The sequence below is a fragment of the Argentina silus genome (assembly GCF_951799395.1).
Source record: "Argentina silus genome assembly, chromosome: 2".
Taxonomy (NCBI): domain Eukaryota; kingdom Metazoa; phylum Chordata; class Actinopteri; order Argentiniformes; family Argentinidae; genus Argentina; species Argentina silus.
The window spans coordinates 6865988-6890373 of NC_139656.1; the positions used below are offsets into that span (position 1 = coordinate 6865988).

Here is a 24386-nt window from a genome sequence, read left to right on the forward strand (position 1 = left end):
CTGCTCTTAATGCCAAATGCTGTGGGGTCAATTGTCCATTATCCATTGCAGACAAGATAAAACACATGTGAGGTGAAGAGACTGACTGAATCTATTCGGCCTTTTCTACCAGACTAAGTTAATAAAAGTTATGATGAGTAATATGGTTATTGGGTTATGTTATGACCACTCATTAGTCACAACAAAAGAAGGAGAACACATGGTAAAGGATTAACCAAAATGTATTCAAAAGTGAACACGAAGGAACATAATCATAACTAGATGAGGTGTGGCAATCAGTACATCAGTGTGAATGTGGAGTGTAGCATGTGGGGTAAGAGTATCTGTGAGGGTTGTGATGGAAATCTTTCAGTGAACAACAATAAACGATGTTTGGTCTCAGTTGAGAGTTTTAATGCATATACAAAGTTTAAACAACGTTGTTTGAAGCTGGATCAGCATTCCTTCACCAACAGTGTGGATTCAGATACTGATGCTGTGGCTGAGGAGAGGACCGTCCTTAACTCCAATGCTTGTACGTCATAGGTCTAGGGGTAAACATATCTTGCACCTGTTTGCTGATAAAGAAGCTGGGAAAGAAGCGTAGGCGTTGTGAGCTACTATCTCAAACCTCAGCCTGCAGTTAGGAGTGTTCCAAGGTCAGAATAACATCTTTGATACAAGAGAAGGAGCAGTCGGTTTTGGTTCTTCCTCAGTCACAACAACCGAGGAAAAAGAGAACAGCCCGAGAGCCGCAGGTCTTGGCCCTCTTAAGGCCTCTACGCAGCTGCAGGTCATGAGCTCGATCATAGCCTACAGCTGATGTGACAGAGGCACATGTCAGTTGTATGTGTGCTCCTCATTGGTGCCACAGATCACATTTGTGTGTTTGTTTACTGAACAATAACACATCAGTGATGTACATTATCTCTAAATGTGGGGAACAATCCCCCAAAAAGCTATACCTGATAACATTTTTGGGGAAACAATTGCAAATGGGGAATGTGATATATGTATGTACAACTCTGGAGACAGTGATGTGTGGTTATCAGTTTACCTTTCGACTCGTGCATGTGTTTAACTGATGGTGATGATGACTGATGACAACGATGATAGACGTTTTTGCAGCTCCTCCTCCTCCGCTGAAGATGATACTTTTACGACACGTGCAACAGAATAACATACCAATTTTGTCCCTCTGTATACCCCGTAGGTGTACGTCATCAAAACAAGCCAGTCTCAGATGGCATGGAGATGGTCGCATTGATGAAATACTGACCTTCACATTTAGGCTTCAGTTACTCAATAAAGTAAGTTGCTTAAATCATGTCAGTAAAATAACATGAGTGTTAACTTCAAAACGGAGGTTTCGTTCGTAAACTTCCTTCACACCAACGCGACAGTTAATCACCTTGCTAATGCTATCAGGTCTCCATATAGTAGAGCATTTATTATGTTTCCCATCTCGCTTGCATCTTGAAACTGTTTTCATTTCCCACGCAGATTCGTTGACAAAAGACTGGTCAACCATCAAACGTTTTTACCATCGCACTTGGTTTTTATTCTGACCCAGGCATAATTGTGTGTTCTTTACAAGGATGTCGGTGAAGCAGGCATCGGTCCATGCCAAATGGATCATCGGCAAAGTGATCGGGACCAAGATGCAGCGTACTGCCAAAGTCCGAGTGACCAGGCTGGTACTGGACCCATACCTACTCAAGGTAAACAAACTAATCATACAAGCCAGGAGCATCTCACTGGTGCTGGAGCCGTTCACTATCCTGGTGCATCTCACTTTTTGGGCACATAGTACTGTAGTCCTAAGAAGCATCCCCTTCTCATTTCCTTTTATTCATCTGCATTGACTGAAAAAAAAAATCCCAGTAGTTAATGCACACTTTCTGTTTAATTGATTGCTCAGTGTAACGCTTTGAGTTGTTAGTAAAGAGTGAGTGATGATAAACTTTCTTGTATACATCACAATTTCCAGCAGCACTCTGCTCCATGTGACAGTTAACACTGCATTTGATAGTGTGCTAGTTGAAGCTTTCCTCTTGTTGGCCAATTCCATCACTGGCACTGAAACATCCAACAACATCTGACGTTATCATCTTTCCTGCAGTACTACAACAAAAGGAAGACCTACTTTGCTCACGACGCCTTGCAGCAGTGCACTGTGGGAGATACAGTTCTTCTGAAAGCCCTGGTTGAGCGCAGATCCAGACATGTGAAACATGAACTTGCTGAGATAGTGTACAAGGTGGGGAAGGTGGTGGACCCCCTGACCGGAAAGAGAGTGGCGGGGAACGAGTACCTGGAGCCTCTGACTGACCCTACACAGAGCCTGGAGGAGGAGACCACGCTAACAGAAAAACTACAGGAACTAAACATCACTGCTGCCTCTGCAGACCTAGCCTCTGCCTCGACAACCACAGCCTCCACAGCAGCTCCAGCACCCTGACCGTGGACTATTATTTGAAATACCATAGATTTTTTTTTTTATTTCATATCGTTATGTTGTTCATTTTGTAATATTTTTTCAGTGTGGACAAAATGTATTTAAATGTATCAAGGAACAAGCAATAGATTGTTTTATTATACATGTGTCTGTTATGCACTTGGGGGAATAAAACAAAAACACATTCAATACCACACACTCTTTAATTGAAAGAATACAATAAAAACACATCAATGGAAAAATACTGAGAATGAGCACCACTTCTTGTGTTTGTTCACAAACAACATTAATTTATAGGACCTGTTATTGATGTTAAACTGCAGTTTTCACACATGGTTTTAGTGACAGAATGCATTTGTAGTTTGCCATAAGAAGAAAATTATGTGATAACAACTTATTTTTGACGTTATGAGCTATTTGGTCACTTATTGAAAACACACTAAGTGCCTGAAATAATTGGCCCATTTCATCGAGTCTCCTGATGGACGAAGTTTCTCTTGATCTGCCTTAGGGCAGCCCCTTTTGGGACATTTTGTGTGGGTTTGCTGCCATCTAGTGGAAGCAGTGGGCATTCCGTGATGCAGTAATAGTAGTACCAGTGTACACACAAGAACGCACGAAAGGGGAAAGATGGCGACCCGAGTCCTTCAGAATGTGGGAAACGGCCTGAAACAGGCTAGAAACGGGGTCAGGACGAACGGACAGGTCGCACTTACAATCAGGTTAGACAGGTCATTTGATTCACAACATAAATGTGAAAGCACATATGTATGTAACAGTTTATTTGGACCAATACTGCTTATTTTAGCTAGCGCTAAGAAGCATTCGCCGTTCCCACTTTTAAAACAGCGTTGTAAGTGTGGTAGCTAGAGCTAGCAAGCAAAGTTGAACAAATTGTACATTTAATAGATAACTTTAGCTATCTGTCTTAAAGCTAAATTACCAAGTCAGCGGCGTATTGACACTTTCTACATGTTTAAGACAGTTTGCTATTGTTATCGTGCACGGTGCAACTATTCACATACAAAGTTAAGTTTGACCATGCTGCAGCTACAGCTAACTGCTTGGATTTGCTGCGCATTAAATGTGTAGCAAGGGATATCCCAATCGAATTATCTCAAGGTCATTACAAAATGCTGTTGTTGTGAACGTGACTATGATCGTTAGATCGAGAAATATAAGTATGTAAATGTGGCTAATGACGTGCATTGTTGCATTAAACTTTACTGAGACGCCCCACTGAATTTACTATGGTGGCGCTTATGCCAGCTGTCAAATCCTGCTCCCCCTACCAGTTACCATATATTGTGTCACTGCACGAATGTGATCCAGGCCCGGAGCCAGAACCAACACCTTGGAAGGGCTATTGATTTTGTAGGGGGGGGGGATTAAACATTCAAACACGCCCCCGGAATATCAGCAATTCAGGGAAAAAACAACAACTTTTGATTGGGTGGGCAAGACGCACGTTTGGGTGACCTGAGCCCACCCCTGCCCATAGCCACCGCCGGCCTTGATATGATCCTTCACTTTTGTCGAGAATTGAAAAGAATGTCAGTAAATGTCTCCAAGTAGGTCATTTGCTGCGTAGCTAGTGTTGCTTAACAGTCTTACCAAAGGACATTTAAATTGGAATCCTATCCGACTAGGCCGAGTAAGGAATGCACTAGTATTTAGCCTCCTAGATTACAGACCATTAAACATGATGGCTATGCCAAAGTACCCCACCCTATATCTTTATTCCATGCCATGGTCAATGTATTTGTGTTATTATTGTTCAAATATGATTAAAGTGGAACCAGTATTGATTGGTGATTGGCATGAAATGATGTGTATGTGCTCTCGTTCTATTGCTCAGGAGTCTCTCAGCTTCCACCAATAAAAACCGTGAAGACAGCTGGTTCAAGTCTCTGTTCGTCCGGAAGGTTGACCCCAGAAAGGATGCACACTCTCACCTGCTCGCTAAAAAAGAAGACAGCAACCTCTATAAGATACAGTGTACGCCATTGCTCTACTACTCCGTACTAAGACACACACACACACACACACACACACCCACACCCACACCCACACCCAAGGTTTGAGTAGCGTTGTCTGCAGTACACGATTACAATGTTCTAGACAGGATTAAGATGGATTAAAAGATGTTAGACTTTTTTTCAGGCTACTGCAATACAATCTGTTACAAGATGAATGACCTAAAACAACTATTTATTTTGCAGTTCACAATGTTAAGCCTGAGTGCCTTGATGCTTACAACAAACTTTGGTAAGACACCCCCCCAACAATTTTTATTTGAGAGTACTTACATGGTGTACTTGAAGAGCAGGACTGTGACACATAGGAGTCTGTGTGTGATTCTGTGTCCTCAGTGAGGAAGTTCTTCCCTCCATCAATGCTGACTCTCACTACCCCTGCGAGCTGCTGGGCACCTGGAATACGTGGTACGGAGAGCAGGACCAGGCAGGTAAGGACACATTTACATCTACATTTACATTTATGGCATTTAGCAGACGCCTTTATCCAAAGCGACTTACAACAAATACATTTGTTTAAGTAAGTGAATCATCTATTTATTTTTATTATTTATTAACAGGAGAGAACTTGTACAGGGAGGAAGTGGACACACACACACAATCACACACACACTTGTTAAATGCTGCAACTTCAATATTACCGGACTCATTCACATTTCCAACATATTGTAGGTGATTGTGTTGTACTGGGAGGGGGCTCAGGGGGCTCCCTGCCTCTCTGCGGGGTTTCTGCTATGCCAGTGTGCACACACACACACACACACACACACACACACACACACATAGGAGGACATGCAGTAGCTCAGTTACTCACACTGTCGCTTATTTCACTCCCATCCTCTTAGTTCACCTGTGGAGATATCGGGGAGGGTACCCAGCCCTGACCGAGGTCATGAACAAACTCAGGCAGAACAAGGTAAAAAGAAAAAAAAGGAAAGGGTGTATTTTAACTGTGTTTTAACGCAGCTTGGTCAGTGTTTGTCTCTAACAATTCCCCACTGTGTTGTAGGAGTTTATGGAGTACAGGAATGAGAGGGGGAAGATGCTGCTGTCCCGCAGGAACCAGCTGCTGCTGGAGTTCAGCTTCTGGAATGAGCCTGTCCCTCGCCCAGGGCCCAGCATCTACGAGCTCCGCTCCTATCAACTCAGGGTGAGGGAGGGGGGGGGGGTCATTCTTTGTTTCTCTTTCTCTGTCTTTCTCTTTTTCTTTCTATCTTCTCCCTGAGATTCTCCAGCTCAGTGTCTCTATTTCTTCTTGTCTCTTTGTGTGTATCTCTTGCTCCCCACTCAGTGTTGATTTCACTGTGTCTTTCTCTCAGCAACACTTACCGTCATTGTGTGTATTCCACACCATAGCCGTTGTTTCTTGTTCTGTCTCAATACTGTCAATGTTTTTATTTTGTAATATTTTGTGCTGTAATCTGTTTTTCTCATTATTAGTTGTTCCTCTCTCTCTTTCAGCCCGGAACTATGATTGAGTGGGGAAACTACTGGTAAGGCAGCTCTTTTTCTCACATGGGTTCTGTGAAGGTTATCATCTTTCACATCATTTAAATGGTCTTATGTAGAGACAGCAACACTTATTTCTTGAAGCATTTACACCTTTTGTATTATTATTATTACCTTTACAGATTAGCTGTGCATATGAGAGTGAACGGTACCTCTGGCTTGCCCTATCTATGCATGACTCAAGCATGACTGAAAATGGAGAAAGGCATAATGATTGATAACATAATTAGCTAATATGGACTCTATATAACAATATGCCTGCTGTAATTTGTCAGTAAAAAACACTCTCTCCCAGAATTGGAATGTCGGAACAATACAGACCAATCTGCTTGTCAAATCCTTTACTGTACATGGGGGACTGAAGTAATCAAAACAACAATACGAGGAGAGTCACATAATCAATGTTGTAACATTGAATTGATTCATTTGATATTTTGAATTGATGACTCTTATCAAGTTTGATCAGAAAAAAAACTGACTGCTGCCTGGACTAAAGCAAGAGTTTCAGAATTAATTATCAATGAAAGTTAATATAAAAGCACCCCTGATGAGTGGTGTTATCAGCTCTGTGGATTGGCCAGTTTGTGCCATGTGACCTCAGTGTTCTGTGTTCCGCAGGGCTCGGGCGATAGAGTTCCGCCAGCAGAACCATGAGGCGGTAGGGGGGTTCTTCTCTCAGATCGGGAGCCTCTACATGGTGCACCACCTCTGGGGTAAGACTTGATGCTGTGTGTTGTGTCGGAGCCTATACACAGAGCAGCAGCTTTGCCCAGTTTTTGCATTATTAATGTTTTTTCTCTGTCTTTAGCCTACAAAGATCTCCAGTCAAGAGAAGACACCAGAAACGCAGCCTGGCAACATGAAGGCTGGGATGAAGTTGTTTATTACACTGGTAAATCTCTGTCCATCTCTCTCCCTCTTTGTCTTTCTGTCTGTCACACTGTGCATTCAACCCCATAACGAACATGAAATGCCAATTCCCTTCCTTTCTCAGTTCCTCTTATCCAGCACATGGAGTCCAGAATAATGATCCCCATGAAGACTTCTCCTCTGCAGTAGCCCCTATGAACGCCCAGAGGAAACACCACACTGATTCATAGAGAACTTAACCAACCTCCAGAGTGTGCACTGCCAGGGATTTCAGCGTGACACCAACATGCTTGCCACATCTGTTTTCATATTGATTTTCTATGTCTTCACTGTGTGCGCCTAAAATGTTTTATTTCGGCTGAAAAAATACTGTCAACAAGATAATAGTATCTGTTACTGCAGGTGATATGTTACTGAACCAGACACTTGTGTTTTGCTTAGATTAATATCTCCCTTCTTCTTCTCTCTCTCTCTCTCTCTCTCTCTCTCTCTCTCTCTTCTCCTCTCCACTGTATAGATCACTGATCATTTGAATTTTTACCAAAATATTTGTAATTGACAGTTGTAGCTGACTTTTAGCCAGTGGTCCTGAGCACTAGTCCTGAAGGGCCACAGGTATCTGAACTCAAGCCTTGGTATACCTTAGTATTTCGTCTCAAAGTCAGACATTTTTCGGCTGGTTTCCATTCCTGAAAACGTGTTAACTGAGTATTTTCCATTTACCCTCCTAGAATCTAGCCTGTCTCTCCTCTGTCAAACTGAACCACAGCTTTTGGATGTTGACTGTGGTATAGCACTGATGACTCTTTCTCCAAAACATGGAGGGGAGAGGAGGACTCTTGACAACATATTGGTTTCTTTCTTTGTTTTTAATTGAGACAGACTAATCAATACCTGCAAACCCCTGATAAATTACTGGTTTGGCCTTAATGTTGAAACCCTCATATCAACCAATCAGGTTACTCCTCTTCATGCCAATCAACACATCAACCAATCAGGTGACCCATGCTGTAACACAGAGGAGTGTTTAGAAAAGGTCAGAGGTCAGATTGGAAGCAAAAGCTGACCAAGGCAAATCTGTTACAAGATACCATTAATATATATACCATAAATGAAGAGTTGTGTGACTTCCATACTGTTAGACAGAGGAACAGGATAGGCACGGTTTTTGCAATGGTATGTGAAATGCAGTGCTTTATTAAGATTAGTTGTACATATTGAATTAAACTTAATTAAACTGAAGTAAACAGCCTCTTTTGTTTTCACTATTTCTCCCATAGAAAATGGCAATATATAGCATTCAATAAAAGGCAAATGAATTGAATATGCAAATGTTCCTTAAATTTGTGCTACATTGTAAAGAAATGGAATTTGTAAGACAAACATGTAAAAGTTGTTGTAGATTAACAATATACACTGTGGTAGGCCTGATCAGTAACAACGACGAGTCGGCCTACAGGGAGGAGGTCCAGCACCTGGCGGTGTGGTGTGCCGACAACAACCTGGCCCTCAACACCAAGAAGACCGAGGAGCTCATTGTGGACTACAGGAAAGCTGGAGGCTGCAGACACACCCCCATATACATCAATGGGATGGAGGTGGAGCGTGTCTCCAGTTTCAAGTTCCTGGGTGTCCACATCTCCGAGGACCTCTCTTGGACCCTCAACTCCTCCACCCTGGTCAAAAAGGCGCAGCAGCGTCTATACTTCCTGAGAAGACTGAAGAAAGCCCATCTGTCTCCTAGGATCCTGGTCAACTTCTATCGGTGCACCATCGAGAGCATTCTGACAAACTGTATCACAGTGTGGTATGGCAGCTGCTCTGTCTCCGACCAGAAGGCCCTGCAAGGGGTGGTGAAAACCGCCCAGTACATCACCGGTGCCCAACTCCCTGCCATCGAGGTCCTCCAGCGCAGGCAGTGTCTGCGGAGGTCGTGAGGCATCAGTAGGGACACCTCTCACCCCAGCCACAGACTGTTTGACCTCCTCCCATCCAGGAGGCGGTACAGGAGTCTCCATTCCCGCACCAGCAGGTTCAGGAACAGCTTCTTCCCTGCAGCTGTTACTCTGCTGAACTCGGTGGTAGCCCAGCCCACCCCCCTACCAGCCGCCCCCCCTCCACCCCCCAACAAGAGGGACATTGACTACTAGTGTCAGTGTACCCTCCCCCCATACCTCTACTGGCTGCACACTCAGGACTTCAATTTAGCTTTTGCACTACTGCTTGTTTGCACATAGCATATTTATTATATTGGTCTCTAATTATACATCTCACACATACACTGTTTTCTTGGCACACTTTGGGCTCGTTAATACCAATCAATCATCGCTTGAATGTCACAGCCTATTTGAGTATTGTTGCTGACCATGTGCATCCCTTCATGGCCACAATTTACCCATCTTCTAATGGCTACTTCCAGCATGATAATGCACCATGTCACAAAGGAAAAGACAAACGGGTTTCATGAACATGACAATGAGTTCAGTGTTCTTCAGTGGCCTTCCCAGTCACCGGATTTGAATCCAATAGAAAACCTTTGGGATGTGGTAGAACGGGAAAAATCTGCAGGAATTGTGTGATGTAATCATGCCACATGGACCAGATTCTCAAAGGAATGTTTCCAACATGTTGTGGAATCAATGCCACGAAGAATTGAGGCTGTTTTGAGAGCAAAGGGAGGCCCTACCCAGTGTTAGTATAGTGTTCCTAATAAAGTGTTTGGTGAGTGTATGTAACATACCTCAAGACCTATTGCCCTTGTTCAACTGTACATATCATATTGATATTCATCTAATGTATATTCACCTATTATATTCATTTATTTATACTCACTGTAATACCTTATACTGTAACACCATGCACTGTCTACAATATAATGTATTTTGCACTATGCCACTACTTGCACTATCTGGTTAGATGCCAAACTGCATTTAGTTTTCTCAGTACTTGTACTCAATGACAATAAAGTTGAATTTAATCTAATCTAATCTAATATACAATTATGTTAGATTTATACAGTCCCGGAATCATGTCTTCACCAGTTCCCTCAGAAGCTCTCCGAAACTTGTGACGTACCAGGAACACCTCTCCTTGATCTGCGGCCTCACTACATTACCCCCAAACCCGATGAAAGCATCCTGGAATAAGAAAAACACAAGTCAAAGCAGTCAGTGGCTGGTAAAGTTATGCCACAGCATTTGTCATTGCCAAAGGGACGAGAGCCTTCGTATACTGTATAGGACCATCACTCAGAACAGAAGAACATCAGTTAATTAGTGAAAATGTGAGGTGTGTATAATTTATGTGTATGGGGTCCGGTTTGTGGAATGTGTGTGAAGTTGGGTACAAGTAAAGTTATGCACCCATAGAAAGTGTGTTCTTAAGTGTGTTCTTACTGCTGGTGGGCAGGCCTCCATGTCTGTGGCTCCGTCTCCGACCATGACAACGCTCTGCAGACCGTAGGTCTCCTTCAGCAGGGTCACCACCGTCCCCTTCCCCCCTGACTCCGCCGTGGGCTGGGACTCATCAAAGCCTGCATATTCACCTGGACATCCATACAAAACAGGACAGTCAAGAACCAGTATGCACTTTGGCATACACACATACTCAATGAACATACTCACCTGGACAACCACACACAAAAGGACAGCATATACGCACTCTTCAAACCCTGCATACTCATCTGAGAAGCGTGGTTGCTCTACATGCAATACATTCCTATCATTGTATTGAACAAGACACTGGACCATCTATGGTGGTGGTGTCTGTGTCTTGGTGGCTCACCGTTGAAGTAGAACTTGAGGCGGTTTGCATAGATGTGATGTTGGGGGATCCCAAGCTGAGCTGCCACATGCTCCACAATACACCGGAACCCACCAGAAACCAGGAACACTTTCACCCCCCTCTGCTGCAGCTTATCAACAAGCTCCCTGATGATCATGTCCACACAAACAAAAACAGTCAGTCAGTCAGTCAACCAACCAGTCCATCAATCCTTAGTGAAGTAAGTCAGATTTAAGGGTAACTCAATGGAAATTCTTCTCCACTCTCTTCGATTCAAACGGGACACTGCAGCAATATATGATGTGAACTGGCAGCACAGTATTCATTCATACTGCTCAAGCAGTCAAGCCTTAATTTCCCCATTTCAGAATGAGAGGAATACACTCACTTTATTCCTGGGGTGAGTTGGGGAGGGTGGTCTGTGATGAGTTTGTTGACTTGCTCCCAGGAGCACCTTATGATTGACAGACGTTCTGACAGGGCAGTTCTGAATGTCATTGACCCTCCCATGGCCTTACGGGTCCTTCAGAATGTGGAATGAAATCAGGATCAGAATAAAAACAGAAGGCCAAACAGCATGATCTCCTCACACACTTACTATATCTGGGAGTTCCGTTCTAGATATGAATAGAAGTCATGCGAACAGGGGTTGATTAGCTGATGTGTTGTAACTGTCTGGAGTGGGGATCAGTTCCTTTCATATGTACTTTGGACCCTCAGGCCTTACTTTGGATAACCTTGGATCACATTCAACAACTTTGCTTTCGTCAATTAAATGTCTAATCTGTGATCACTTAAAGGAAAGAGGGAAGGAATGAAAGTATGGAAGAAATGAAGAAAAGTTGCATAAAGTACTTGGAACACCACTCAATTGACTGCAGGGACAGACTCTCACAGACAGACTTTCAATTTAATTTGAAACTCAGCACACATTACAGCACTTATTGTACTCACATCTCTGTCACTGCATCACCAACCCCGCAGAGCGTCGCCAGCTCATCTATGCCCTCATCTCTGATGACAGTGCTGTCCACGTCGAAGCACACGGCTTCAGCGTTGCGAAATATCTCCTTCGTCTGCGCTAGAGTTGTCATAATTCCAAAACTTGGAACACTTGGATGGGTGCAAGGACAATCGGTTTGAAGCAGCGGTGTGGCCGTACGTCTGGACTGTCTTAAGAGTGAGAGAGGGTGGTTTTGTAGCATAACAGACGATCAATAGGTTGAGGTTTAAAAAATAACGACTGACCGTCCCGCCTGGCTTTTTCCATGATCTTATTGAACGTGACCAACCGTGAAAAGGTTTGGAACAATGCATCGTTCTGTCATGTGAAGAGACAGACACATTCTTCAAATTTCTACAAACGACACATCGCCTGGTCTAAGCTGTATCCCCGTTATTTACAGCCATGGGAACAATTGAGGAAGGTCGTTCCTATAATGAAGAGGAGTAGGCCTATGAAGAGTATTTTTTTTCTGATCTTCCCATCCTACTTTAGCCAATGACTGTAGACCACACTTTATCTACTTGCCCCAAATCATTCACCCCTGCAGTCCATCTGCTAAAAGATAAAATCCCGAGAGACAGTATATCCCGTCATCGTCTTCTTTCAGGTGAAATTATTTGCAGCACACTCATCACCATAGACTTTTAGCTCATCACACGTCACAACTGAATTGTAGGACATTGACTTGACACTTTCAGTAATTGAAACCTTAATCAAAATATTTAATATTTGTGGAACGGATATTCTCTGAACTATATTATATAGTAAAAGCTAATGCATTGTATAATTTATTTAACACTATACCAACCATCTATTGTGATATTCGGTCACGAATGTTTATGTTTTATTTGTTTTTATTGTAAACAATTCACAAATTATCAGTGTAAACAACAGTATACAATTCGGAAAATAAGTTAAAAAGCTAGGGAGTTATTATTCATTCATTCAATCAAAGTGGTTGAAACCAACTTACTTTCTTTGATTCAATTCATTCTAGACAGATCTTTCGGATTCAAAGAAAATTGGCGTACATGACTGACAATCTGCTTAACCAGTCACTTTAGTTCATCTCGTGATATCTGGCCAATCAAGGGCGCTGTGTAGGGAGGGCCGAAGAGCACATGCTCGAGACTTCTGGAAGCAGCTTCCCTTCCCTTCCGCTAGCGTTCCAAGCTAAGCCCGCTGTCTCATCTCTCGACCAGCGGTAATCTTTCTTTTTCACTGGCTGTATTTTCACCACCATGTCTGCCGTGAAAGCTCTCAACCCGAAGGCCGAGGTGGCCAGGGCCCAGGCTGCCCTAGCCGTGAATATCAGCGCTGCCCGGGGGCTGCAGGATGTGCTCAAGAGTAATTTGGGACCAAAAGGAACCATGAAAATGTGAGTCCCTAGCTAGCAAGCTACTTCTGCGTGACACCATGCGCAGACGCTTTTGTTGGGCACACGCATGCTAACCACTTAGCATTAGCTGTCAACTAATTGCGTTGCTAAGACAATTTATACGGTCGCTGTTGCTTTACATAGCTAATGGATTTAGTAAAGCTAGCTAGGCTACTTTCTCTGTATGGATTTAAAACAAGTGACTGATACTTTTGAGGCCTACAGCCAGCTAACCGGATAGCTAAATGTTCCCCCACATGGTTCCTCTGTGTCATCGTCATGATCCGGGTTAGCAGGCGAGCGTGACTCGTCTAGCCTCAACTGATGCTTTAGCTACCGTTCACATACGCCACATAGACATTTCACTCATTTTCGGTTTAAACGCTATGAATAAACTGCAAGATCCAATTCGTGTATTAAATTGATTGACAATGAATTGTGATGTAGTGTGAATATTCGTAACTGTCATATACCGGTATTTTCTTTGTCCCGCCCCACAGGCTCGTGTCTGGCGCTGGAGACATCAAGCTGACCAAAGACGGCAATGTCTTGTTGCATGAAATGGTAACACATTGTAAACAACGTAAAATCTCGCACTGGTTAGAAATTAGCCTCCATATGTATAAGATGTCTATATATGGCCTAGTATTAAGCTTTTAATTTGATTTGACTTTTAATCTGGCTTTGACCACACCCCTGCTGCATGTATGATGTACTGTATTTGGCTAGGCTATAAGTTGATATCTGTCCCTTCTGTGTCCCCCATTACCTACCAGGACTGCTTTTATTTTGTGCTTATGAAAACCTCTTGGGTACAGAATAACTTTTAGGTCTATAAAGATTAAATTGAAAAGAGTTTACTGCTCTATATAAATACATTTGATGCATAGAGAAGACCCATGGATGCTTGTGTAGCTCTCCCTGGTTTCCTATATCTGTGCTACAGTGATGTCTGGTCTGTACCTCTGCATAGGGAGAGTTGTCTTCTCTCCTACATGTATTCAGCGGACCAGCACAACCATATATCAGTTATCTGTCTTGTGGTCCTCTGTGGCTCAGTTGGTAGAGCATGGCGTTAACAGCTTATCTTCTCACCTGTGACAACATAAGCATTAAGTCCTTCCCCTGATATTCTTGCTTCCTCATGCCTTGTAATGTGGTAAGCTGTTGCATTCAATGTTAATTCATTGTCATTTTCCTTCACCATTTACATTTCTAGCAAATCCAGCACCCGACGGCATCGTTGATCGCCAAGGTTGCCACAGCGCAGGATGATATCACAGGAGACGGAACCACTTCTAATGTCCTCATCATCGGAGAGCTCCTCAAACAGGCTGACCTCTACGTGTCAGAGGTGAGAGGTCACCCAACACCCCTATAACAGACCTAAGGCTCGCATTATGCCTTCCCAAGAAATACACCCATCATATTGAGCATATTTGCAAGAGATCAACCCTGGTGATAAACATTGAGTGAAGGATGAACATTGTTGTTGCTAAAAATGCCTAAAAGAAGCTTATGGTCATAGTTTTGTCTAAAGAGACTTACGCTTAACGTCTAACCCATCTTTGTTGTGTTGTCCCCCAAGGGCCTCCATCCCAGAATAATTGCAGAGGGCTTTGAGGCAGCGAAGGAAAAGGCCCTGGAGGTTTTGGAGGAGATGAAGGTTACAAAGGAGATGGACAGAGAGACTCTCATCAACGTGGCACGCACCTCTCTCAGAACCAAGGTCCATGCTGAGCTTGCAGACCTCCTCACTGAGGTAAGAAACAGGGGAGAGACATCGGTCAGGAGTGAGAGGTCAGCAGCTGAACTACGACCACTTTTGGGTTGTAGAACACAGCTGATGCTACCGACAGGCTGTGTAGATTGGGATGGGGGGAGGGGGGGGGGACCACCAGTTTAGGGCTCTAATAAACAAAAAAATGTGTGCGCAATACCACTGTCCTCAGCATCCGCTCTATTGTCAGGGGAAACTCATGCTTTGTGGCTTGATGCTTATGTATCTCAATTATTTGTAGACCATTTTTTGATGTTTTGATCAGATGTATTTATTGTCTCTCGGCTGGGGTAGTTGCTGATGGTAGTCTTTTTGTTACCAGGCTGTAGTCGACGCTGTGATGACCATCGCTAAACCCAATGAGCCCATCGATCTGTTCATGGTGGAGATCATGGAGATGAAACACAAGACTGACAGTGACACACAGTGAGTCTATGGAAGCCCAAACTATACAAAACAATATGATCCAAAACAACCAAGCTTAATTGACCCCTTCAGTGGCATTTTTATATCATTGGGAACACGAGCACTTTTATCTCTCAAACTCTCTTTGTATCTTTACTCTGCTGTGTCTGACAAGCAATACAATAGAGCAGAATGAGGAGGTATTCACAACATGAAGCTGGTTATTCAATCAATGATCAATATTGATCCAAGTTTGTTTTCCATTTGCAACTACAGAGGTGTAGAATGGTGCATTGCACATAAAATCCTTTGACTGGAACACTGGTCGAAGGGAATAAATCCTAAGAGTAAGGAATAAGAGTATTCACTACAATTGCGTTTCTCACCAGTAAGGTATGAAAGTTTGTATATTGCCAACCCTAATGGTTGGCATGACTGAATTCTGTGTTACTCTGCTTGTCGTAAATACAATCAGACACCATGCAAAACACCACTTATTCTCTGTATACCCGGCTGTGGGAGCACTGTCTCTCACTGCTTCAGAGAGCAAGGCACAAGCTACCATTATTACTGTACAGGAGCCGATCCCCAGAGAAGACGTGATGCCAACAAACGGTGTTTAAGCTTCCATAGCCTTTAGCTGAAAACATAGCCGACACTCTGCTGTCTCACCCTCTCCCAGGCTGATCAGGGGGCTGGTGCTGGACCACGGCGCCAGACACCCGGACATGAAGAAACGTGTGGAGGACGCCTACGTGCTCACCTGCAACGTGTCCCTGGAGTACGAGAAGACAGAGGTCAACTCTGGCTTCTTCTACAAGAGCGCTGGGGAGAGGGAGAAGCTTGTAGCTGCGGAGAGGAAGTTCATCGAGGAGCGTGTGCAGAAGATCATTGCGCTGAAGAACGGCATATGCCCCGATGGGGAGAAGGGCTTTGTCGTCATCAACCAGAAGGTACAGAGAAGGGTTGTAGTAGTGCTCTTGTTATGACATAGGGTTGCTTTTGTAGCGCCATGGGCTTGCCTCCATTTCAGGAGGCACCAAACTCCAATGTGTTTTGAGCCTGAAGTACTACCTTTTGCATAGAGAAGACCCACGGATGCTTGTGTAGCTCTCCCTGGTTTCCTATATCTGTGCTACAGTGATGTCTGGTCTGTACCTCTGCATAGGGAGAGTTGTCTTCTCTCCTACATGTATTCAGCGGACCAGCACAAACTCTACCCATGTCACAAGCAGTTGTCGATATGGGATTCAGCAGTGGTGTCTGAGTTTGAATGAGGTGTGTGTGTGTGATCTCCCTCTCTCTCGTAGGACATTCGGTAGTTATGAGGTATGATTCATAATTGTTTAATTTCTGTCCTGTAGGGAATTGACCCCTACTCCCTGGATGCTCTGGCGAAGGAGGGAATCGTAGCTCTGCGCAGGGCCAAGAGGAGGAACATGGAGAGGTAACAGACAAGACTGCTCCCACTGCTAATATTCTGACCATGCTATTACAGCACTACAGTTGTACATTATTGCCATTACAGGTACTACAAGGCTCCAGACTAAGCTTTTCCCCTGGTGGGCCAACTTTTTAATTTTGTGGCATCAGCACATGATTTGATCGCACCAAAATGTTGTCATACAATATAAAACAGAGAGAGTAGGCTATCATGCTAGAAATTGACTTGCCATTGCTTTCAGAGAACTTGTGCTATACATGTGGGGAAAAAATCCTCTTATTACAATGATATTACTATTTACAAATGCATTATATGCTACATAGCCGATTCTTTCATAATACAAAAATAACATAAAAACGTTGTTTGATCATGACATCGCAATTGCATGCGGAGAAGGCACTTCCAGGCGACATGCAAGTCACTGACAGTATAGGCCAAGACGAGTCATATGGATATCGAATGGAGAGACAATGTTAAATTAGTCTTTTAAACAGCTGTCCTCACACAGCGTTAAGGAGTGTCTATACAAATTATAAGGCACTTTCTGGACATTTTGTGCTGCTTTGGTGAACGCCTCCGCTCTGTATACATGTGCATCCCAGATACAATATCCTTGTATTGCCACAACTGGCAGGGTCTGAAATGAACACCTGCCAAGCTCTAAATGTGGGTGGGCCTACATTTTTCTTGTGACGGGTCAATCTTGCAGTGATCACCTGCCACTCTGGGTGAAACGAGAGAGCTGAATGAAATTCAAACATGTTGCATTCTAAAAACATTGTAGGCTAATGAGCACTCTCTCATTTCTTTTTGCAGCTTGCACCTGGTGCAACCAACCATTTTCAACTTGCACTGCAAAGTCAAATGGTTGCAAAATGCAACCAAATGGTCACACTCTGGAGCCCTGTACTACTGTTGACTTTCACCACTGCAGTTACTGCTAATACTGTTACTATTACTTATAATACTATTACTATTACTTATAATACTATTACTATTACTTATAATACTATTACTATTACTTATAATGTGTGTGCCCTCACAATGCCATTTCGCTCTCTCAAAACCCCAAGCTGTGTCTGTTATGCGAGCAAGTTTGACATGGCTGAATTCTGTGTTACTCTGCCCGTAGTAAATGCAGTCAGACACCATGTAAAATCACCTCTCATTCTCTGTATACCCAGCTGTGGGAGCACTCTCTCTCTCACTGCTTCACAGAGACTGAGGCACAAGCTTACAGTATTACAATTGTTGTGAAATGATATCAGTCCATACTGTATTATGTCTGCTATCTCTCACAGATGCCTCCTGTATGTTTCCCAGTAATTTTCCTATAACTTTAGACTGAAATTTAACTTAGTCTGTGTACTGTATTTGTATATTAAATATTTATGAAATTCAGGATAGTTTGGGTCAATAAAAAAAAAAAAAACTTGCATTGGTTTGAGACCCCCCCCCCCCATAAATGTGTAGCAGCAGTTCTATTAATGATTTCTGTCTGTGTCCTGCAGGCTCACTCTGGCCTGTGGAGGTATTGCCATGAACTCTGTGGACGACCTCACTCCAGACTGCCTGGGCCATGCTGGTCTGGTGTACGAACACACACTGGTGAGTGTGTGTGTGTCTTTAGAACTGTAACTGTAAACCCCAGAGAATTGTAGAACTTCACTGCACATTATCTGATGCGTCACAGTTGGGTAACCATGACAACAGTCACAACATCAGGGTCAAAGTTCAATATTTTATACTAGCTAGCTCTTGGCTCTACGAATGAAATAACACCAACTAAAAATGCTTCACCGTATTGGATAAGAATGGATAAAAAAATTAATTAAGGTACCCAGACATACATGTGAAGTTTGCTGTCAGGTTATAGTTGTTAATTTTGTTCACTACAGCCAACGCCTTGTATAAGAGTGGGGTATTTTGCTTCCAACATGCGCACACATCTTACTCAATGTTTGTAAACACTGAAAGGAGTCTACATGCAGGCTTCTGATCATGACCTCTATTTGTTGAATTAGATGCATTACTGTCCTAAAGAGCTGTCCTAACCCAGTGTGTTTGCCCCCTTCCACAGGGAGAGGAGAAGTTCACGTTCATCGAGAAGTGTGGGAACCCTCGTTCAGTGACCCTGCTGGTGAAGGGACCCAACAAACACACCCTCACACAGATTAAAGATGCAGTCAGGGACGGCCTGCGGGCAGTCAAGAACGCCATTGAGGATGGTAAGAAAGGGGGAGAGTTGGACCTGCGTATGTACTGTTTAGTTATGAAGGGATGGGGGTTTTGGCTGTGAGTGGATGTGTACACGGTAACATTGTGTGTATCACTCTTTATAGATAAGATGGCCTCCGAGGTTAGGGTGTTTTAGTTACTTAACTGGGTGTTTGTGTGAAAAGGTTGTGTAGTGTCAGGAGCGGGTGCGTTTGAGGTAGCTGTGGCAGACGCATTGGTGAAACACAAGCCCAAGGTGAAGGGAAGAGCCCAGCTGGGAGTGCAGGCTTTCGCAGACGCCCTCCTCGTCATCCCTAAGGTCAGATATCTCTATCTTTCTCTCAATATTTTTGGTAATATTTTTTTTTTTACTCCATCAATGACTACCTTTGTAACTACCACTGTTTATTATAGGAGAAAGTAACTTTGATTGCAATATCCATTTGAGACCTTTGAGCCTCCACATTCTCTGGGTCTGAGTCATTGTCCTTTTGCACAGAGAAGACCCACGGATGCTTGTGTAGCTCTCCCTGGTTTCCTATATCTGTGCTACAGTGATGTCTGGTCTGTACCTCTGCATAGGGAGAGTTGTCTTCTCTCCTACATGTATTCAGCGGACCAGCACAAACTACCCATCTAAACTTTTTTTTTTTTTTTGGTCTTATCCTGTCTCATACACTTTCCCTCTTCCACACCTGTCTCGGTACAAGGTGATGCAAGGTTTTCACAGAACTAGTGTTCTTTACTCTTTTTTTTGTTTGTTTTTGATCCACCTCACTTGCACCAACAAAGCTGATCTAAACACCTCTCTTTTTCTCAGGTTCTGGCCTGCAACTCAGGGTATGACCCCCAGGAGACTCTGGTGAAGCTGCAGACGGAGTATAAGGAGTCTGGCCAGTTTGTAGGAGTGGACCTTAGCACAGGTCAGTCACATTCTGCAACAGCACACAGTACTGTAACCCACGGTGGGTTTGCCTGAGCTTAATGTTCTCCCTGAATCTCATCTTCCTAGGTGAACCCATGGTGGCTGGAGAGGCAGGTGTATGGGACAACTACAGTGTCAAGAAACAGCTTCTGCATTCATGGTGAGTTTATGGACTTTCAAATAGAGGCAATATTTTGATTGTAGCCGCTCATGAATTGTAAATTTCCTATAACTGTTCTTAGTCAATCTGTGTTGGTTGTCTGTAAGATTCCTAATATGCGTCCTCTTTCCCTCCCTCCCTCCCTTTCCTAATTTCTCTTGCTCTCCAGCACGGTAATTGCCAGTAACATCCTGCTAGTGGATGAGATCATGAGGGCTGGGATGTCATCTCTCAAAGGTTAAAGGTCAACTGAAGATATCCTCTGGGTGCCCACAGTGATAGTTTTTATTTCCTGTGGGGAAGACCATTGTGCTCGCTAAAAATGCCTCTCGGCACGCAAAAGCACCCCATGTCAGCAGATGAGCAGCCCACTGTAGCTAACGTCATGGTGTTACATCGCAATGTGTGTCAGAAACCATCATTAGCCCCTTCATGGATTTGTCTTTGCCTCCCTCCAAAATGATTGGTTTATTTATGAGATTTTGTTGAAAGCACTGAACTGTACCACTCAGTTTTGTTTGTACCCATTAAACGTTTTCTTGGCTCTTGGAATGAAATGCGTGTTGTTTTTTGGCACGTGGGGATATGATTCAATTACTTCTTGAGATGCGTCTGATTAAGTAAATGTTTACCAGTAGTATGAATGTAACTGGTGTGAAGACATGATGCATAAATCCACACCTACACAGTTGTATTTTTCAACTGATATTACCCATCATAATGTCCTCCACACTATTACGTACGGAAAAGGTGTCCAGTCTGAGAAAAATGTATAAGCTGCGGATAGACTTTGCAAGTGACAAACATTTTTCATGAAGCACACAACAGCATTTTTCCACGGAGCAATTTTCTGTCGGACCGCAGTTTCCTGTCCCTCAGTGAAAACAGTCCGACTGTTCCTCGGTAGACGAACTCATGGAAATCTGCAGATGAAGTTGAGAAATGCGTTTTGTAAATAAATAGAACATTTGTTCGTTAGATGGTGGGTCACGCACATGCAAGATCTTTCCATAACAAGTTACATATCTCACGAAGTGTATTAAAATCACATCGCATTATCGATTTACCATATAATGGACCTCAGAATAGCATTTGTGTGGCTCTCCGTTGTGTCTTGCATCGCAGGTAAGGTCCCTTGATTAAAAGTCTAGCAACTCAACTAGTCTTACATCGATTAAACATATTACAACACAAATACAGCCTCAAACTGCACACGTAAAGCTACAAAGATGACGTTATAGTTTGATGATTTAGATCAGACGCGTCTAATGATTTGCGATTTACATTTTTGTAGCTGATGCTGATGAAGGGATGGTGCACGTCCCCGGTGGTGAGATGACGATGGGAACGAATGCAGTCGACGGGAGAGATGGAGAGTCACCAACGAGAAAAGTGACAGTCGGACCATTTAAAATCGATACATATCCCGTCACTAATTCAGACTTCAGGTGAATTCAATGATATGCGACTTTGTAAGTTTATGAAAGACTGAGAAGATCTAACTCGTTTTTAAACGTATAATCTCTTTCCACCACAGAGAGTTTGTGAGGGCACAGAAATACAGAACAGAAGCTGAGACGTTTGGCTGGAGTTTTGTGTTTCAGGATTTTGTGTCTGATGAACTGAAGAGCACGGTTACAGAGAAAATTGAGGTGTGTGTACTGGGACTATGCTATCTGGTTTGACAATATTATAGAACACACACTATTTTATTTTGATGATCAAGATTGTTTTTGTAACTATCTCTCTCCCCCCTCACTCTGAAGTCTGCACCTTGGTGGCTGCCTGTCAAACGGGTCTTCTGGAGGCAGGTAAAACCATTCTTCTGTTTTTCCACTCCTCATGCTTTTTATGTCTAGCTCATCAGTCACTGTGGGCAATGTGAATGTAGCTGAGGGGATTTAGAATCATGCCTTTGTGGTGAGGTAGCCCTTCCTGAGACATATAAACTCAAGTGTTGCCCTCAAACCGAGAGGATGTTCCCTTGCCCTAATGGTAGACGCTTGTGTCTTCCATGTAGGAGACCTGGGTTTGAACCCCACCTGTCTCACACACACACACAGCATTCCAGCTTTGGCACTTCTCTCCTGGCCTCTGGTATTCTCCTTTGTTTTCTTGCATCTCACACTTGTCACTGGCTCCATTACCCCTCCTGGTTCTTTTACCCCATCTCCTGCTTCTGTCACCCCCTCTCTGTCCATTATTACCCCCATCTGGTTCTTCAGTTACCCTTTTCCTCTGATCCTCTCCCCCCTCTTGTTGTCCAGCCTGCTGGTCCTGGATCTGGGATCCGGGAGCGTCTGAACTCCCCGGTGGTGCAGGTGAGCTGGAACGATGCCCAAGCCTTCTGTAGCTGGAAGGGGAAGAGACTGCCCACTGAGGAGGAGTGGGAGTGGGCAGCACGCGGGGGGTTGCAGGGTGAGAAGGGTTCACAAAAAATGAGTAATCTTTTTTCCTGTCTAGTGGTGGTGTCTTTACTACATTGCAAGTTTAGAGGGTTTCACCATCACACTCAATATGTTAAGCTTCAAATGCAAAGACAGTGGTGCTCTTTGAGGGATTTGTTGATTCCCCGTTGTCTCCTCTTTTGTGTCCTAGGTACAACATATCCCTGGGGAAACAAGTTTCAGCCCAACCGTACCAACTTGTGGCAGGTCAGCTGAATGATACAAATGAAATATATCTATTTGAATGCAATGATTTGAAAAGGGAAAATCATTTAGTAACTATCCTGTCCTTTCACATGCTTGTGCTGAAAACTACATGTTGTATAACAATGATTTCATGATCATTCCTAAGCTGTTGAGTTACATTTTCCCAGGACGTAGTACTGGCTCATAGAATAGTATACTTTGTGTAGTATTTTCATGATGTAATTGTTTGTGCATGCGTGTGCTTGTGTGTGTGTGTGTGTTCCAGGGACTGTTCCCTGATGGAGACCTGACAGAGGATGGTTACCATGGTGTCTCCCCTGTCGCAGCATTCCCGCCTCAGAACAGTTATGGTAAATATCCATCTATTCAGCATTCTGTATAGAACATAACCCACAAGCCTTTGTTAAAAAAATACATGTACGTCTTTGGTACAGGTTGGCAAGGTTGTGGCTACAGGCTACAGTAGGTGTGTATGGGAACAAGTAAGTTTCGGCTTTAGTGTTGTAGATCAGTGTCTCAGTATTATGGTCTGTTCCTCAGGACTGTATGATATGATGGGAAACGCGTGGGAGTGGACGTCCACACCCTTTCCTGGAGCTCAACCAATGTACGTCCTTCGTGGCGCTTCCTGGATTGATACAGCAGATGGATCAGCAAATCACAAAGCTCGAATCACCACCAGGTAAGTAACCACTTCCTCTGTTGGGTCTTCTGTTTCTTCTCTCTCTGACCAGATTGTATGTCTTATGTATTGCTCATAATGGTTACTTGTAGACTTACCAGTCATTAGCATTAGAAGCATTGACCTGTGTGTTTGGTTTTTTTTCCTGCAGGATGGGGAACACTCCAGACTCTGCCTCTGACAACCTGGGCTTCAGGTGTTCTGCCAGCGGGGGCCAGAAACAGGGGAAGAGGAAGGAGAAAACAGATCTGTAGAAACTAGAAAAAAGATGAGGATATTATCATGACAAAGACAAAGATGATGATATCTGATGACATAGAAGATTTGATTGTGATGGTGATTGAAGCATAGGGACAAAACTTCAAGGGACCAACAGATTACAATGACGGTAGCATTTATGTTGATAGTGATGATGGTAAATAGTGAATGTGAGCAGAGATAAGCACTATTTCTCCCATGGAGACCTGGGATCAGAAACCAGATTTTTCTACTACTGTGATATCAAGAAAAATAAAAGAGGTTGGAAATTTTACATTAAGGTGTTGTCAGCTCTAAACTCTCTACACAAGCCCGTACAAAACACACACACACACACACACACACACACACACAAACAAACACAAACACATTCCATTGGTCTCTGACTCTTTGTGGTGTGGTTGTAGTTTGTTTATGTTTTTGGGTTGACCGTGAATGACAATGTCCTATAAATAGAAGTTGAGAGGAGGGACAAAGATAAAGCTCATTCATGATTGGTTTCAATGGTGCCTTTGTTCTTTTGTTTGCTCTCTGATGAGTGAATGGCTCATGTGAGATGGTTTCACTGAGATAAAGAAGGGACCATCGGAGTCGAACGATTGAGATAAACGTCACAGGGATTTGTTCTATTGGTCCAAACAGATTCACTTTCCTATGTGTCAATGAAATTATTTATTCGAGGGATAGTCAGTGAAACAGTGTTGAAGTGCCATTCCTCTCTACCACACAAAGGGGAATTAAATACTGTATACTCTTATCCTTTCTGGTATTTCCCCTTACTCCCCTAACTGTCTATTTCCAATTCTATCACCCAGTCTTCTGTTTCTCAAACCTTCTCCTCT

At 43.4% G+C, this 24386-nt stretch overlaps 5 protein-coding genes across 6 annotated transcripts; 4 read left to right on the plus strand and 1 right to left on the minus strand.

Annotated features, from left to right (window-relative positions):
* The first annotated feature begins 1201 nt into the window (after positions 1-1201).
* Positions 1202-2662, plus strand: mrps17 (mitochondrial ribosomal protein S17). Of its 2 annotated transcripts, none has more exons than XM_083695639.1 (3): positions 1202-1289; positions 1577-1700; positions 2102-2662. In XM_083695639.1, the coding sequence occupies exons 2-3, from the start codon at positions 1578-1580 to the stop codon at positions 2438-2440; spliced, it is 462 nt and encodes a 153-aa protein (XP_083551765.1). In that variant the 5' UTR covers positions 1202-1289; position 1577; the 3' UTR covers positions 2441-2662. The 2 variants fall into 2 exon arrangements, with proteins under 2 accessions (XP_083551765.1, XP_083551766.1); XM_083695640.1 differs by having other exon boundaries at positions 1222-1289; positions 1574-1700.
* A 398-nt stretch (positions 2663-3060) lies between these two features.
* On the plus strand, positions 3061-8123 carry LOC310822896 (protein NipSnap homolog 2-like). The gene is made up of 10 exons (XM_083695464.1): positions 3061-3159; positions 4296-4435; positions 4660-4705; positions 4810-4904; positions 5319-5389; positions 5483-5623; positions 5935-5966; positions 6601-6695; positions 6791-6874; positions 6977-8123. Exons 1-10 carry the CDS (start codon positions 3068-3070, stop codon positions 7039-7041), a joined length of 861 nt encoding a protein of 286 aa, XP_083551590.1. The 5' UTR covers positions 3061-3067; the 3' UTR covers positions 7042-8123.
* Positions 8124-9878: 1755 nt separating this feature from the next.
* On the minus strand, positions 9879-11729 carry LOC310822489 (phosphoserine phosphatase-like; the record flags this gene model as incomplete). The annotated part of the gene is made up of 5 exons (XM_083694838.1): positions 9879-9989; positions 10248-10396; positions 10636-10781; positions 11024-11158; positions 11590-11729. 5 exons carry the CDS (start codon positions 11727-11729, stop codon positions 9879-9881), a joined length of 681 nt encoding a protein of 226 aa, XP_083550964.1.
* A 1056-nt stretch (positions 11730-12785) lies between these two features.
* On the plus strand, positions 12786-20507 carry cct6a (chaperonin containing TCP1, subunit 6A (zeta 1)). The gene is made up of 13 exons (XM_083695363.1): positions 12786-13019; positions 13520-13583; positions 14239-14373; positions 14608-14781; positions 15122-15225; positions 15887-16157; positions 16569-16651; positions 18160-18256; positions 18729-18876; positions 19051-19184; positions 19686-19788; positions 19878-19950; positions 20120-20507. Exons 1-13 carry the CDS (start codon positions 12883-12885, stop codon positions 20190-20192), a joined length of 1596 nt encoding a protein of 531 aa, XP_083551489.1. The 5' UTR covers positions 12786-12882; the 3' UTR covers positions 20193-20507.
* Positions 20508-20856: 349 nt separating this feature from the next.
* Positions 20857-23824, plus strand: sumf2 (sulfatase modifying factor 2). Its single transcript, XM_083695454.1, has 9 exons — positions 20857-21075; positions 21245-21398; positions 21488-21602; positions 21717-21761; positions 22218-22368; positions 22549-22604; positions 22870-22954; positions 23145-23286; positions 23438-23824. Exons 1-9 carry the CDS (start codon positions 21024-21026, stop codon positions 23538-23540), a joined length of 903 nt encoding a protein of 300 aa, XP_083551580.1. The 5' UTR covers positions 20857-21023; the 3' UTR covers positions 23541-23824.
* Positions 23825-24386: the final 562 nt, after the last annotated feature.

What these genes read in the sequence shown, in the direction of transcription:
- LOC310822896 (XM_083695464.1), top strand. Translation starts at nt 3,068, where the DNA reads ATGGCGACCCGAGTCCTTCAGAATGTGGGAAACGGCCTGAAACAGGCT. An exon ending in CATGGTGCACCACCTCTGGG is followed by an intron (nt 6,696 to 6,790) that starts GTAAGACTTGAT and finishes CTCTGTCTTTAG; the next exon opens with CCTACAAAGATCTCCAGTCA. An exon ending in TGAAGTTGTTTATTACACTG is followed by an intron (nt 6,875 to 6,976) that starts GTAAATCTCTGT and finishes TTCCTTTCTCAG; the next exon opens with TTCCTCTTATCCAGCACATG.
- sumf2 (XM_083695454.1), top strand. Translation starts at nt 21,024, where the DNA reads ATGGACCTCAGAATAGCATTTGTGTGGCTCTCCGTTGTGTCTTGCATC. An exon ending in CGGTTACAGAGAAAATTGAG is followed by an intron (nt 21,603 to 21,716) that starts GTGTGTGTACTG and finishes CTCACTCTGAAG; the next exon opens with TCTGCACCTTGGTGGCTGCC. An exon ending in CCCGCCTCAGAACAGTTATG is followed by an intron (nt 22,955 to 23,144) that starts GTAAATATCCAT and finishes TCTGTTCCTCAG; the next exon opens with GACTGTATGATATGATGGGA.
- cct6a (XM_083695363.1), top strand. Translation starts at nt 12,883, where the DNA reads ATGTCTGCCGTGAAAGCTCTCAACCCGAAGGCCGAGGTGGCCAGGGCC. An exon ending in AAGAGGAGGAACATGGAGAG is followed by an intron (nt 16,652 to 18,159) that starts GTAACAGACAAG and finishes TGTGTCCTGCAG; the next exon opens with GCTCACTCTGGCCTGTGGAG. An exon ending in AAACAGCTTCTGCATTCATG is followed by an intron (nt 19,951 to 20,119) that starts GTGAGTTTATGG and finishes CTTGCTCTCCAG; the next exon opens with CACGGTAATTGCCAGTAACA.
- mrps17 (XM_083695639.1), top strand. Translation starts at nt 1,578, where the DNA reads ATGTCGGTGAAGCAGGCATCGGTCCATGCCAAATGGATCATCGGCAAA. An exon ending in TGGACCCATACCTACTCAAG is followed by an intron (nt 1,701 to 2,101) that starts GTAAACAAACTA and finishes TCTTTCCTGCAG; the next exon opens with TACTACAACAAAAGGAAGAC.